Consider the following 16,327-nt stretch of genomic DNA (forward strand, 5'->3'; position numbering starts at 1 on the left):
TGCCCTGCTACACACCCAGGATGTTTACATGCGTCACTTGAGGATTTCATAAGTTTGACTGAGGGACCAAGTACTGTAAAAAAAAAAAAAAAAAAACGCTTTCCGAAAGGACTGAGACACATTACTGGGAGGAGTTTTAGTTGTTGAATGAGCCATGGAGAAATGAATGTGTTCAAACTTATCTAACATGGTTTAAACCACCAGATTTGCAGTGACAGCAAAAAAAGGACACCTACTACTGCAGGACACAGCGTAGCTGAAGCTGAAAACATAAAAGGAGGAAGTAGATGCCGGTCGAAAGAAAATGTATTTTTATGTACCATTACTGAGACCATATTACCTTTTTTTACTTCATGTTTTTTCACTTGTTGACTGTACATGTCAAAATGCAGGAAGGTAGATCTCCATAATGAGTACTGATAGCCAGTACTTTAAAATAATTGGTGTCCACATTTCACCATATAATGTATTTAAGGATTTTGGAGCACACTGTTGTCTTTCCCATAAATCTGCTATTTTAATAAATAATGCTAAGTGATTCTGTCCCTCATCTTTTGTCCCCAGCCTCGTACCCTGGGTCATGCTTGATTATACGGTTTAGCTTGGGCAGTTTGATCATGCATCAACTGAACTTGTAGACCAGCTAAACCATCAAACTTCTACCCAGGCTGTTTTGTTTTTTTTGGTAGGGAAACCATGTTTGCATGAAAAACCATTAAATTGGTAAAGAAAATCAATCGAGTACATCTAGTGAAGTTTTTTTGAACATTCACTTTAGGCATATACATCTTTATTACTATTACTACTAAATATGCATTAACATTTGACTATCAAAAATAAAGCTGCACAACAGGGTGGATTGTAATAAAAATGTGGATGATCATTGGAATTCACCATTTGAAATCACCAATAGAGTTCATGGTGACATTGTTCAGTTTCAAATATACATTTTAATTTCCTTATAATTTACAATGACAGGGTAGAAAGCATTAGCTTTGCCTCAGCTATATATGTTTGTAAAAATTAATGAATATCACATTAAATTAACATTATAAATTGCTGAATATGCAGGAAGGGTCTTTCATCCCTTAAAAAAAGACAACAATCCACAGTAATTTACTGGTAATTCACAAAACTTGGTTGAGATTTGGGGAAGCTGCTTTTAGCTATTATGGCCCAAACCTTTGGAACGCAAAGCCATTTCATCTTTACACATTTTTAAAAAGAGTATTAAAACATTTTTATTTAAATTAGCATTTTCATGTGTATATTTTTTTTGTGTAAAGCACTTTGGGTTGCACTTGTGTATGAAAAGTACTGTATAAATAAAGATTATAATTATTATTTATTATAATTATTTTTTTATTATTGTGTAAATATGCACAGTTGAAATGAGCGGGCTGCTCTCGCCGAGCCAATCGTAACGGCGGAGGGCGGGGCTTGCCGGAATACAGGTGGACTGCGCGCTTTACAGGTGGGTTTCTGTTTTGAACGTCACGGTAAACGTAACACTTATTCCGGTTTGAAAAGAAGTTGTCAAAGCGTCGGCCATCTTGGCTCCTGTATCACCCTGAATTAAATTAAAATAGCGCTGAAGAGGACTGACTACAGGACTACAGGACTGCTGTACGGGTTCATCACCGAGAGTGAGTACAACAGCGGGACGCGACGCGCCGCTCCGGCTCGGTTTTAATGGCGGGTTGGGGTTAGATTAGGCGGAGGTCATGAGAGAGCCCTCGGCCAATGAACGGCCTCATCCAATGATTGTTTTGGAGGATGAACATGGGCGCCATTTCCCTCCTCGCTCTCTGAGGCGCTTATTGGTGGCTAGTGGAGAGGAATGGAGGCGGTCGGGAAACTGGCGGCCACTATCCGCCATATTGGCTCCGGGCTCCGCTGCGGCCGGTTGAACGCGGGCTTTGTGTTGAGCCCGAATGGCGTTGGTTTTCAACTCGCCAGCCCTTAGAAAGCTTGATTGGTGGAATCTAGTCCGGGGTTTGATTGGTCTGAAGGACAGATCCAAACGTAGTCTTTATTGGTTAGTATGTCTTTACAGCGCTTTACAAATATTTTAAGACACTTTAGCGTGGGGCTGCTGGATGTGTGACTGGACGCATCGCTCCGCTTTTAGTCCACAAACAAGATACTCGCGGCCTGCTGATAATAGCGAGCATTGTCTCCAAACTTTCACCAGCTCCTGTTTAAAACGCACATTAACACGCTGTCCGCCGGCGTTCATAAGGCTAGTGATCATACTGGCTTACAGTAACTACACTGTGTTACTGCTGAGCCAGAAGCCGCGCTGCCATTCACTTTCATTACAGGGTTATATTTATTAAACGATTTCTAGCTAACATAGTTTAGCTTAGATTGGTGTTAGCAGGCTAACGCTAATGGTCATGTGGGTTTGTGTTACGGCGAGCACAAATATTACATATTTGGTTATAGCATCACTTTACACTGTTTAAAAAAAACAACATAAAACAAAAAAACATGCAAATACTCCATCAAACAGGCTGTAAGAACTTTAATTTTCGTGCTTTCCCGCGGTAAACATTTGTTTGTACATAGCTTGCTAACTTATTAACTAGCTAGTTAATGTCTGTGCCAAAATAGCTAGCGTTAGCTAGTGATAGGTTAGTAGTTAACTAACCATATATATAAGTTATATATTTATAATATGTAGCCTTAGCTAGTTAACCCTCTATGAAGGAAAACTGTGGATATTAGTTATCAAATGACAGACTGATCATTGGGATCAAAGCTATAGGTACTTTTGAGCAGCATAACAGATGTCATATCGTAACGTGAGCAAAAATATTTCAAAAATACCCTGATATATAGTCGTATATTTTAGCACCATATGGACCATCAGGGTAAAACAATTGCTCTTTGTAGCAAAAGGAAAATTCACACTTCTAATTTCCCATTAAGTACCTGCTAGAGACAGATTCTATTTGTACAGTATTATTTATTTTACTTCATTTCTGGATATATGGAGTGCATTGTTAGTATCGTGACATTATTGATGATCTGCAGTAAATCTCAGTTAGGACTTTGGTTCATTAAATCTGCCATATGCCACATGCAATAAAATCAAACATTTCCAAAGTTACTATAACATATAAATCAAGTCTTGCTTGGTCTCAGAAAGTAGGGTTTATTCAGGGGCACTGTGTTTGTGTTCAAGTTACTGGTTACAGTAACTGTGTACTCTAATTTCCAAAAAAACTGGAATCACCACAAGATACAAGAAGTTTTTGACCTTTCATTTTCTGGCTCTACTGCCCAAACCTTCAGTACTTCTTCTCCTGACAGCTCTCAGTCTAACTCACATTCACAGTTCTGAATAAAATCATTTCACCTTACTCATCTCTGTGCTTACTAAGTATGGAGCCTGTGGTTCACTACAGAGTACATTAAATAAATGCTGATTTTTCAAATAGTTAACATTGCTGTGCATGTCTAAAAAAACAATGAAATTAACTACCTGTGACAAAAATGTAACATCTGCACAAAATGTAATCACTTTTCCTTTTATTGCACTAAAAGTATTCAGAAGATTCAGGCTAGTTTTGGATCTCCCACAAAGTAATGCCAATCTTTTCAATGATAAAATATAGAGGTTATATTATGCATAATCCTTTTAATTGCACCACAAATTAGATTACTTTACATGGTTCATATGGTCATGAAAAACCTGGAAAAGTAATGGAATGGCAATTTTCAGTCCTGGATAAGTTTTGGAAAAATAAAAAAAGAAAATGGAAAAGTCATGGAAATTTGATCTACAAATCTTTTTGTTTCCATTTGTCAGCAGAGAAAATCTATTTTGAGCTACAAATACATCAGCTCGAAGTTAATTCAGTAATTTAGTCTGATCCATTTTTAGGCCTACTATAAATATATTATATCATATAATATTATATTATAGGTTTAGTTGATTTTTGGTTTTATTGTCCATGTCTGCACTCATGTTTTAAAAATTGTATGGTCATGGAAATTTGCCTTAAATTAGGAATATAAGGAGCCTCCTTCACATACTTTATGTATGATAATATCGGTGTAAACGGACTCTGCAGAATGTAATAACGATAACTAGTGATGCTGTACAGCTCCAGTAGGCATATTTGGGGATATGATTTGTCATGGTGCTCGTCACCTTAATCCAGAATAATCAGATGCAATTAAAACAAGCTCTTCAGCCCAGCCTCCAAGCCAGGACTTTACTTAATGGAAAGCCTTTGTAATTTACTACAAAGGATTATGTACTTCCTGATCTCATTTATCTAGTAAACTCTACTTAGCCTATTTGCAGTGAATTAATTCCAGTCGTAGCATGTTGGGCATTATATTGCTTTCTCATGGATATAAAACCAGCTGAACAGTCTGTGCTGAGTGACACAGTGCATTTAATATTTCAGCCGCTGTTTCTAACCACATTACCCAAAGACAGTGAATGTTGCTGTAACACAGGAAGTGAGGTCCTCTGTGGCAGTTGAATGGCATGCCTGGAAACCATGACTCTCATGATAGTGCACCTTGATCTGACTTGGTCATAACCTGTTAAGATGTCTGTTAAAACTTTTGTAATGCTTACTTTTGTAAGCCTTATCCAGGGCGCAGTTGCAGACATACTGTTTAATTTTTAAAACCAGTGACTGGTGTAAAGGGAGGTTTTGCACTCAAATCATCTACAGAGCTTTTTTAGGAAATAGGCTACCTTTTTTGTTAGTTATCCTGTTTAACCCAGTGTTGCGCAGTTATGTGAGATATATCCAGCTCAGTTTGAGGTTAATTAGGTCCCATTTCACTCAGCTGCATTTTTTTATGGATTATTTAGTAAACAGCTTCCCACATATCCATCCACCTTTGCTGTTCACACAGCAAATTTCCCAGCACAGTCACGGTTGTTCCTAGTGATGTTTGATATACCAGACCACTGTTTAAACTTTCAAAACTCGTCTGGCTAGTCTGTGTTCTTATATAATTGCTTATATTTGATCAAGTTGCAGGTAAGATTTTAGTTTTTAATGATTACCCTAATGTTTTTTGCTGGTTATTGGTGGTCATATATACATTTTTGTTTTATATCACATCGTGACCATGAACTGCTGATTCTTATTATTTGCACTATACTTACCACAAGCTGGAAATGCATATTGTCTTTTTGTGGGCATTGATTTTATTTTCATTTTCAGAACTTTTCTTTAGACAGTTGCTTAGAGGAGTCCATATTGTGTAAAAAATAAACCATTAGAAGCTTTGTAATTCATTTAGCTGGGAGTTTGTTACAGTAGGTTACATTGCATATGGTGGTTTATACATGCATTTTGTAGCTGCAGACATGCTTATTTTTCGCAGGCATACTTCACTCATTTTCAAAGGATGTGCATCAAAGCAATGCAAGCACCAGAGTACCAATTCTGCCCTCCTATGGAAAAATGACTAATTTAAACTATGCATTTATAGATGTGTTGATGTGCATTTTAAAAAATGCATTTAGTTGTATGTATTTATTTATCGAGATGAGAGAATTTGGGAAAAATGGTTTTCTTAACGCCCTACATATTTAAGTTTGGTTAGGTACACAGAAGAGCTACTACAAGAATCAGTGATGGCCAGATCTTATTTATTAAATTAATTGCATACATGGATAACTTGTCTCATATTTGTAAGCTACTCATAACGCTGCATTTTGGGCTAAGCATAACAAGCATGAGGGAGAAATCTAGTCACTGCCCTCAGCAGGGGTCGTGATGGTGTTGCAGGTAGCAGTGAGAGAATGCAGCCATGGCATTTTGGCCAGCTGTTCCATAATCTCCTGTGCCTTGCTGCTATGTAATCATTTACCAGTGTACTGTGTGTCCAAAACGCTTGAAATCAGTAATGCTTCGCCTCAGTCAAGCTCGTTGGTGACCTGCTCTTTCACTCTGCTTTTTTTTTTTTCTTGTACATTTTGATCCTGTAGAACACAACCTCTGTTCGTACCCTCCATCTCTGCCCCCTCCCCCATCTCTCCCTGAATATGCAGGTCTGTGTGTGTTCCATCCTGCTGTTTAGTTTCTCAGAACAGTGGGGATTTGCTGTAATGACAGGAATAACCTTGAGGTCATTCCACCATCCCCTGCATCTTTGAAAGCAAAAATACCATCTACTGCTTTTACCTGCTGCCATTTCTATAAATTGTGTGATTGTGACCTAGTCAGCTTGGGTGAGAAGTGAGGTCATCTGAAATGTGATTCATGAATTACCGTACTGTACCCTTTTGCACACATAATTGAGCTTTGCGTAAGTGGTGCATCTGTCTACATTATTAAAACTGCTGCATGAGATTTTCTATACTCATAATATCCTAATTCATATGAGATGTTGGTATTTTTGTTCACAACTATGTAATGTTATAGTTTATTCATAATACAGAAAACATCTCTTTTTTTTGGTTTGTTTTATAGTTTTAAACTCTGGTCAATTGTGTTTGTCTGTTCCTGCCTTTGACAACTGTCAGCGTATTTAGGCTGAATGACTTAAGGTCACCTTTGCTGGTCAGTGTATTTCCTGATTTCTTAACGGCAAAACATCATACACGTAGTCTTGTGCTAATGCTTTAATCCTCACCAATAAACTGCACATTGCCTGCACCTTTAGAGCACGGATGTCCTTGCACATGTATGTGCCTGCAAATCTGCCCTGTATGACATTCCACTTTAAATCATCCGGCGACAGCATGCGGCATGTTCCTTGACACCCCTCTGAGCCAATGGCTGCTCTGGAGGTGATTTGCATCAGCGCCGAGTCGGCCACTGTGCTCCTCGGAGGGGCGGGCTGTAGAGACATTTTGTTTGACATTGTAAATAAGCAAGGGACAGTTGTTAGTAGAGCCAGTTGTTCAGTCCAGCTCCGGCAGCAGAAGAGATTTGCAGGGAGGTAGCGAGGGGGAGAGTTTTAAGGCTAGAAGGCAGAGGCTGTCCTTTACCCCGTGTCCTTTTTTTTTCTCCCCCCACTTTCTCCTTTTGCCTGTTCTTTTCTCTCTGTTCCTTTTTTCATTCCCTGACCCCTATCCTACTGCTCAAGGTAACTTAAAACAGGAAGTTGACTCTCAGTGAAAAGGGGTGGAGTAGACCGAGGGTGAGGAAAAGGAGGGGGGAGGTGGAATTACACAGCCGGTGGACGGTCAGCCAAGCCAATAGACGCGAGAGCGGACAGTCTTTGATTGGAAGAGGGGGAGAAATGGGTGGGGGTTTGTGAGAGAGGCGGGCCGTAAGTATCATGTAGCAGGCTAGATTGATTACTTTCAAGTGTTAAAGGGAAAGCAGGCTGGAGATTTTTGTCCAGGACTTGCTCAGACTATCTTCTGTGTGTATCTCTCCCTCCGACTCTCTCGCTTTTTTCCCATCTCTTTCTCTTTCTATCTCTCCCTCTTTTTATCTTTCTCTCTGTCTCTCTCTCACTTTCTCTTCCGCTCTCCCGGCAACTCTGCTCGAGCTGAAGCAGGGGTCAGCTGAAAGACAAACACCAGGGCTGCCTGGCAGAGACAAACTCTGTCTTTGGAAGGCTCTCTAGAGCAGGAATGGAAGGGGGCTGTGTGTTTAGGGAAGGGGGTGTGTGTAGAGGAGATGGGGCAGTGAAGGGGGGAGGGGAGGGGTTGAAGAAGAAGAGGAAGAAGAAGAAAGGGGGGCTTTAGGTTATTGCTTTCGGCTTTGGGCTCAGAGTGCAGCGCTGGACAGCCTGCCCCACACAGTCTTTTGTTTGCTTCTGGGACAGAGTGCCTGTGGACAAGAGACTTTTCCTGTCTGCCTCCGAAGGAGACTTCGGCTCCGAACATCTGTCTCCTCTTCTGTCCGCAGAGCACTATGAAGGGCATGGGGTAAGTGTGACAAACTGCCTTCAGACAGCGCCATAAGCATGTATTTGATGTTTTTGTTTCTAGATCATTTTTAAAATCTTTTTCTTGTTCTTGTTTGTTCTCTCTCGCTTGTTTTGGAAATGAGATGCTTCCTCTGTCCTCCACCATGCTTCCCCTCCTCCCTTCGTCCTCTACTTTTCCCCTTAGTTTAAATGGTTTTCTTTTTCCTTTTTTTACAATGAGAACTAATATACTTTAAACTTGTTCACTTAGGCATATCAGCAGTGCAAAAAGGTTAGGTGTGCAGACAAATCTGTCAACTCGACTTTTAAAACCGGTGTACTTTCTCTGCCTGATCTTCTTGAACTCTTGTTACTAATTGATGGATGGCGGGTACTTCTAATGGCTTCTTGTTGAAGCATTGGTTTTAACTATGAACCTGTTAAAAACCAACCACAGATGTGTCCGCTGCATGGGTTCTTGTATGCGTCGAGCGATGCCGGAAGATGGCAAGCGTCCGGCTGCACAGGAGACCAGCTTCACCTTCAAGGCCCAGTCCTTCATAGCTTGTTTACGCTTTCCTGACAGTGATGTAGAGCAGAGGGCAAATATGGCGGTAGGGTCTAGGGGACAAACTTGAGCTGGCACCGTGGGAGCGATGCTGTGGCAGGTCCTTGTCTGTGCGCTGTTATCTCCAATAGGGTACTTCCCCCTCACTTAATAAGCCTCAAACTAATCTGTAGTCCACTGCATTTTCTGTTCCCCTTCTAATTGAAAGTTTCCATTGGAGCCTCTGACAGTGCGGTGTCCCAATGGGGGGAGGAGAACTAAAAATAGCTCAGAGTTGGAGCCCTCACTGCCAAATCCCACTGCAATTTGTTGTTTGCATGAGATTTGAATATCATTTGAAGCCCTCACTGCACTGTTGGCAATGTGAGCCAGAAAAAGTGAATGAAAACAAATATAATGTGCAGCAGTGCTGCAAACAGCAGCGATCTGCTTAAAGGTGACCTTTTTCGCGTGGTGTTTCTTTTGACCCAGGCACACTTCAAATCAGGGTATTGCACTTTACTTGCAAGGGTGTCTTGAAAATGGCCCCAGCATTTAAGACAAACTTTACACTTTCACAGCTGTTTGCCTTTAGAGCTAACACTTGCTTGTCATGCCTTGGTGTGCTAGCCAGGCCTGTTGGTGGATGAAGGTCACAGGAATGTGAGAGCGGTTCCCTCAGTGGATCTGTCAGCAGGGAGAGAGCGTGAGAGTGTGAGGACAGTGCATCCCTCATAGGCCCCCAGACAAGAGAGGCCCTTTCACCATCAGCCTCCGTCCTCTCTGGGGAGGACACGGGCACTCTGAGGAGAGTTTACCACTGGGTCGCCAAGTGCTGCAGCAAAAGTCCCTCTCTCCACTCGCTTTCATTCCACTTTCTCGTGGTTACAGTATCCCTGACTCTTTCTCCCTCCCTACCTAGTCCCCCCCCTCCCCCCTCTCTGCTATTGAATGACCTTGAGAGATCAGTAACTGTTTCCTGGAGTTGCTGTGAAGCTGAATCAAGGGCATGTTCAATACATTGGAGCCATTTGAAGGTTCACACAGATTACTTACAGGTCACTGCAAACAAGCCTGTTGTCCTTTCGCACTTGGAACAGTCTTCAGATTCACCAAGCTGGGTATAAAAGCAAGCAGAAGGTTATTTGTCGGTTAATTTGTAATTCATTACTGTGTGCCGCTCCATGTCTTGTTTTGCCCGAGTAGATGATTAACCAGCAACAGCAACCAGGGCAGCTTTTGACGACTGTCCTCTGTGTGAGAATGTCACTGTAGTTAATGAGTCCTGAACATAGCTAGGCAAATGGGTTTTGTACCCTTCAGGTGACCCCTCCCCCCCAAATCAAATGTTAACCGTATTTTGTTGTGTCTACCTGCTGGCAGTTAGACTGGAAACACAAAATTTAACTGTTTGGGACAAATTAAATTCAGCAGGTTTGTACAGTCAAGGGCATTTGGGAGCTCTACAGCCTGCTGTAGTCACCCTGTAGTACTTTTCAGTATTGTACAAAACACACTTCCATCCTTTTCTAAATACACACACATCCGCCCACCATCCCTTTGCCCCAAATTGCTCCTCATCCATTCTTGAGTGCAAGCCCCCACCCCTTAGCACTTAGATGTCAGATAAGGTTGTGTTACTCCTTCATATCTGCTCTCATCAGCGTTCTATTTTCCTGTACACAGAGAGGGAGAGAGAGGAGGAGGAGGAGGGTTGCAGGAGGGAAGGAGGGAGGGAAGGAGAGAAGGAGAAGGATGCATCTGTGGGGAGAGCAGGGGGAGGGACAAGGAATGATAACACAGGATATTGAGATGTGAGCACTGGCAGCTACATCTCCCCTCTTGTTTTGTTTGTTTTCCCTTCAAATTAATTTGTGAGTGTTCCACTGGAAGACCTCAGCCATGGCAAATGTGCATCAGTTCACTCAATCTCACGCCCCCTACTCTAAATTCAGTTTGCACCAGTGTTGACAGTGTTGATTTATGCAGTTTATTATATGTGGAAATATGGTAGCTAGTGAATATATGAGATCAAACTATTTAACATTGTGCATCCAGGAATGTATTATCTTCCCGGTTTCCCGTTTAACACATAGTTACGTTTCATTCTAACCAGTAGTGTGCAACCAGTATTCTGATTGTTTCTAGAGTATATGATTCTGAGGAGTTTTGTAGATAACTATTGTAAATAATTATTTTGTCTGAAAATTTGAAATATTTAAATTTCAGATTGTGTTTAATTACCTATTTATTGCACCCTAGAAGTAGAAAATTTTCAATTTGGCCCAAAGCACATAGTTCAGCTGTACTAACTGTACAAATGTATATTAATACATAACTGTGGTGATTAAAACACTTGGTGTTTGGGTGCACTTGGGGTGCAATAGAGGACAAATCATAGCATCTGTAAACCCAGTAGTGTTGCCGCCATGACAGTTGACCAGGAAAAAGTATGCCAGCGGTACAAAAGAGTTTTGCTGTCGCTGTAGCTGCCCTTGCGGCTACAGTCAGAAATCAGCTTGCGTTGCAAAGCGTTTTTGTGTTTTAAAATCCAGTCAGTGTTGCTTGAAGTCTGTGCTCTCATACTGGAAATAAATATGTTGATTTTATATTGACGTCTGCTTTTTCTTAAATGTCTGTGTTTGATTAATTCAGGGGTCTGCATTTTTTCAATTAGCAAGTAACGGTCACCCTTATAGCAGCAATGTGTTTAAATATTCAGGTATATTCATGTATGTGAACATATCTGATATCTGCATTGGCCCAGAGTTACTACATAACTAATGTACAAAGATCTCTTCTTGAACTTTTACGGAAATACTGAGGCAACAACAGAGGCAGCAGCTGCGGGGAAAACTACTTAACTGCCTCTCATTCCATTTCAACATACTTCTGACCTGTGCCTCTTATGGAGTAGATTCTTTTTGCAAGATATCTTCACTGCTATTTTAAGGCATGACAAAAATGAAAGCTTCAGGGAATCTGTTTTTTATAGAGGACAGTCCATTGCTGTACATGTACAATGACATTTTCCAATTTCTTTGAAGTTTAGACCAAGCTCATTCCAGTGGTGGGCTGTTCTAGATAATCATGGTAGTATCTAAGAGGTTGCTTTAAGTTACTTGAGGCTGAACTTTTCTTATTATTGTATAACAGTCCAGGGCAGATGGTTCAGTGGTGTATGGTATATTCTTTTCATCCATTTCATTAGTATTTCATTTGTTTATTAGCCTGCTGTTTTGCCTGTTTCCATGCGACCTTGTGATTAGTATGCCTGTCATCTTTGCACGTGTGTTTCTCTGCATGTCTCTGACTTTGTATTGTAAGTTTGTGTGCTTAAGCATTCCAGAACGGATTTTGTTAGACATGCATCCCACACTCATGTATTTGTGATTTGTGAACTCTGTAGTAGTTTTGCTCTGAGGAGAAGCTGTCAGAACTGTTTCATTGTGTTTGAGTCACAGCGAAGGGCACCTGCTTCTCTCGTGGCTCTCGGGAGGCTTGAGGCAGCAAATTTCTGCCTACTGCTCCATCAGACATCAAGCATATGACATAAAAGAGCCATGCTGCATATAGTCTTCTTCTTAACTCTCTCTTAGTCACTTGAGGTAGCAGCACTTATGATATAATTGAGCTAATTAACTGTGCTGTACCTCTGTCCACCATTTCCAGTTCAGTCCCCGGACTGCTTGAAATGGAGGAGCACACCTTTTGCTGAGGTGCCGCTGATTCCACCTGCATGGAGCAGGCTCGGGCTAGCCAGAACGTTCCTGCTGATTCAGCTCCTGCCAGCACCATTGACTTTCTGAGAGGCAAAGGAGCAGCGGTCACTGCCGATGAGGCACCCGCACAGGTCAGGTGAAATCCAACACCGCCACTGCTGCCCAGCTTGCTGAAGTGCAAGAGCAGTCCTCGCGAACGAGCGGGAAAAAATGCAGACGGCTTGCTTGGTTGTTTGCATATGCAGTAAAGGGGGAATTCTGGAGTTCAGCATTTGATAAAACCTGTTATTTGTTTGGATGGTGATGCAGAAAGATGGTTATCACAGGGTTATATTGTTATGCACGGACATGCTAAAGGTCACAGGAGTGGAGCTTGTATTGTATCTAATGACTTTAAATGGATAGATGCTACATAGATACTACGCATATGGGGCCTTCTGCATTGTATGTGGATGTGGGTGTTATTTTAGCTAGGATTGCTTGTTTGTTCACATGGACATAGTGTCTGGTTGGAACTGTCCATCGTTCATAACTATTATACTGTTTAAGGTGGGTGTTAATACACTATCGGTGTTTATCTCACTCGAACTGTCAATAATAATTTGTCACCTAGCTATGAGCACACAGGCCAGTGTTCAGCAGCACTCAAAAGATAACGCTTCAACTCAACACTTGACTCAATTGATTAATTGACTTTATATACTTCTAAGTAGAGCTGAGCAATAAGACATTTTGTTGTATTGTGATAAAATTTTGTTAGTTTATTGACAATATGCTTTGATCTTGTTCTATTGGATAATCTTTTTACCATATTGCCCAGCACAATTAGTGCATGATTACATACACCATATTCAGTGGCTTTTATACTGTTCATACTGATAATAAAACATATATTGGCTGAAATTAAGAAATATCGTGATACAGGCCCTGGTTGTCAATGCTGGTTCTGAGGTATCTGTGCTTGTGAAGGTCAATAACCTGTTTTTCCTCGTTCCTAACACTCTGTTCACCTCAGGAAAGGCATGTTAATTAGTTTGCTGGTGGGAGCCAGGGAAACACTGTAATGTGCTGAGTAGTGCAACTCCAGGGACCTGAATTGAGAACCCACTGTTCTAAAGGATACAGGTTTAAGCAGGGACACTGAGTTGAGCTCAGAATCCTGCCCATTGGTTGTTCTGGTTTCATGACTGATAAAAGCGAAGATGGTTACCAGAGAAAGCAGCTGGGCCGGCTGAGCTTTGATGATGTACTTCTCCTTCAGTGAAGGATTTGCTTTTTTAATTTGCCTCTCCATTTCCTGGGGCTTTGGCAGTAATTGTGCTGTTACAGCGTGGTAATTAGCCGGCTAGTTCTCTTTAATGGTGTTAAGTGAATCGTCTAATTATTATTTCTTATCTGTGACTGGCGTGCAGAGAGTGGCCCCTCCACATTTGTCGTATGTCCTGCAGGATCCGCTACAGGATCTATGCTTGATGCTGCTTTTAAAGGCTTGATTTCTTGGTTGCTGCTGGTATTTGAACAAGGATTTTCCAGGTCAGTCTAAGGGGTTCTGGATGACTATTAAGATTTAATCATCTCTTATCAGTGTTGCAGGCTCTAGCTGCTTTTAGCACAACCCTGAAATGCCTGTGCCAGCGCACTTTGTTGGCTACAGTCAGGGCCAGCAGATAAACATGACACATTGATTTGTATTTGCCCTAATGCTATTGATCTTGATTCGCATTTTGAAAGCAATGGATCTGATGCCAGTGGTAGAACCAAGTCAGTGACTGTTATTGTTTTTTGTGTGTGTTTGTGTGCATTGAAAGTCATTTCCCTTTTATAGGGTTTGTGTGTGTGTGTTTTTACGTATGCAAGCAAGTGTGCTCGAGCAATCATGCTTCACTTTTGTCCTCCCGTGTTTGACCCACATACTGAGGCCACACGGCAGTCCGATTGCAGTGGCGTCTGCACCTCCTCTCTCTCTAAGCCCTTGGTGCTTTGTCTTGTTATTGGATTATAGCTGAACTCTGCGAGGCCTAGTTGTCTTTACTCTCTTGCTTCCCACTCCAGTGGCACCCCACCCAGCTATTTTTGGCGCTTGCTTTCCTTCCAGAGAGCTAGAAAGAGAAAAAAGGGCGCGAGCCGTGCCTCTCCACGTTCCCCAGGAGCACAAGCTCAGGCAGGCAGGCTGGACTTCTCAGTAGAATTCCTCTCATGCCATAGTAACCTGCCAGCTTTACTCTCGAAGCGCTGGGCCTGACAGACCAGGCCCACTTTGTGTGTGTGTGTGTGTGTGAGTGTGAGTGTGATTTCTTGGCGTGCGCACTGAACTGCACATTCAGTGCTCCGCATTTGCTCACAGCCCTAGAAACGCCTTTTACTCTGAGGATTCAGAATTGGCTTCCTCGCTCCAGGTCATACACGCGAGCGCATGTGCACACAGGAAGTTCGGGTCCTGTCATTTCTGTACTCTAGATTGTTGCCGTATGGATGCCTCTCTTACTACTTTCCCAGTATAGTTCACTGCTCCTTCTTTTTCTTGCCCAGCGTGGCAATGTGGCCACAGTTCTGAAGTTTCTACGCACTTTCTCCCATAACTCAACGTACTGTAATATTTCACTTAAAAATAGGGGTAATTTTCATAAGGTTCAACTGGATTATGTTTGATGAAAGGTTACACTCAAGGGTTCGTTTTGAAGCTCGACCTTGAAGCCCTCATAAAACATAGACTGCCTTCAAGAGGTTTTGAAGCTCATGTTTTCTCCCGTCTCGTCTTTTTGTAGCAAATCTGGAGATGTCTGCAGACTCATTCGGAGCAGGAGGGAGCGATGCCCAGCAGAGCCTGCAGTCCTTCTGGCCCAGGGTCATGGAGGAGATCAGGAACCTCACTGTGGTATGAAACTCAAACATCTTTACAGTACCCCTCCCCATAATAAGATTCAATATTCATGAGTACCTCTCAGTAATGGTTATCAGGGAGGCTTAAATGTGGGTTATCCTGATGTGACATGCCACCCTCTGTTTCAGAAGGATTTTCGCGTGCAGGAGCTTCCACTAGCTCGCATCAAGAAAATCATGAAGCTGGATGAAGACGTGAAGGTAGGAGTAGTTGGAGCATCCAAGTCAGAGCTGTCAGATGATGTCTGTCCCATTTCTTGCACTTGGTGGTCCATTGCTAACCTGCAGAAAAGGAGTGTAGACACAAATATTAGGAACTTAAACTAATTTAGAATCTTATCACATTTTAAAGAGTATTGTCATCCATCACATCATTCTTGACTATCCTATGCACCCCCAGTAGACAATGGCGAAGGACCTGCAAAGAAAGCAATGTTTGTTCCTGCTTTTCCATACTGTACCACAATTTGTAGAGTGGGGTCCATCATTCTGTCTAATTTCATACTCTCCTGTTATAAAGTCACGAGTACAGAGAGGGACCTGAGCAGTGTTTGTATTTGTGTGTGTGTGTTCTAAGTCCAGACGTTCGTGGGAAGCTGGCATCAGGGTCAGAATGGTGTCCATACTCTTAAAATAACCCAAAGCTTAGAGTAGGAAGAGGGTTAAACTGGAAAAGAAATCCAAGGCAATTAAGAGATCAGCAGCACTGACACGGGCCTTGGGGTACTCTTATTCTGTGTGCGTTCACTCACCTGCACACTTGGTTTTATGTGAAACCCACTGACACCATTTTGGAAACCAAGGCTATGTTTACACAGCAGGTAAAAATGGCCAAATCTGATATTTAGTTTAGTCTGTTAACACAATCTTTTTAATGTGACCCATATCTGACATCTGTCTGAACAGTTTACGCTTTACTGTGTGTTTAAGTGGCACACGTGAGACAGAGCAACACTCTTACTACTTTAAGTTAAGGTCAGGATTTTATTTTTTATTTTCCTGATGCTGCAGTCACAATCCATAGCCGTGTTACATGGCCAATTCATTAGGTCAATTCATAAAAGTCTGATCAGGATTCATGCAAATGTTATGTCAGGCAGAAATGTGTTGGATTTTAGTACCACATATTGAAGTGACCCAAATCGGAATTAAAACTTCAGGTTAAGTTCAAATATGGGCTATTTGAGCTATACAAAAGTAAAGCAATGTCTTAGATTTTTAGCTATTTAAGTGTATAGCTATGTACCACAAAACTATTTCCCTTACAACTGTTGTAAAAAATGTCTCAACAATTTACAGCTACTTACATTATCTATTTACCTATTTGTGT

The 16,327-nt window shown here is 41.6% G+C and overlaps 1 protein-coding gene across 8 annotated transcripts in view; it reads left to right on the forward strand.

Moving 5' to 3' along the window:
• Positions 1 to 1,492: 1,492 nt before the first annotated feature.
• Positions 1,493 to 16,327, forward strand: part of nfyc (nuclear transcription factor Y, gamma) — a 33,496-nt gene continuing 18,661 nt past the window's right edge. For 3 of the 8 annotated variants that reach the window (XM_015604901.3, XM_015604902.3, XM_015604904.3), the window contains exons 1-3: positions 1,493 to 1,646; positions 14,883 to 14,992; positions 15,127 to 15,198. In XM_015604901.3, coding sequence (XP_015460387.3) covers positions 14,894 to 14,992; positions 15,127 to 15,198 — 171 coding nt within the window. In that variant the 5' untranslated portion in view covers positions 1,493 to 1,646; positions 14,883 to 14,893. Of the gene's footprint in view, positions 1,647 to 2,013; positions 2,039 to 7,668; positions 7,868 to 14,882; positions 14,993 to 15,126; positions 15,199 to 16,327 lie in introns of those variants that run through there. The other 5 variants (XM_007245639.4, XM_007245640.4, XM_049475426.1 and 2 more) reach the window with 5 other exon arrangements.

This window comes from Astyanax mexicanus, chromosome 3 (genome assembly GCF_023375975.1).
Source record: "Astyanax mexicanus isolate ESR-SI-001 chromosome 3, AstMex3_surface, whole genome shotgun sequence".
In the NCBI taxonomy this organism is placed as follows: domain Eukaryota; kingdom Metazoa; phylum Chordata; class Actinopteri; order Characiformes; family Acestrorhamphidae; genus Astyanax; species Astyanax mexicanus.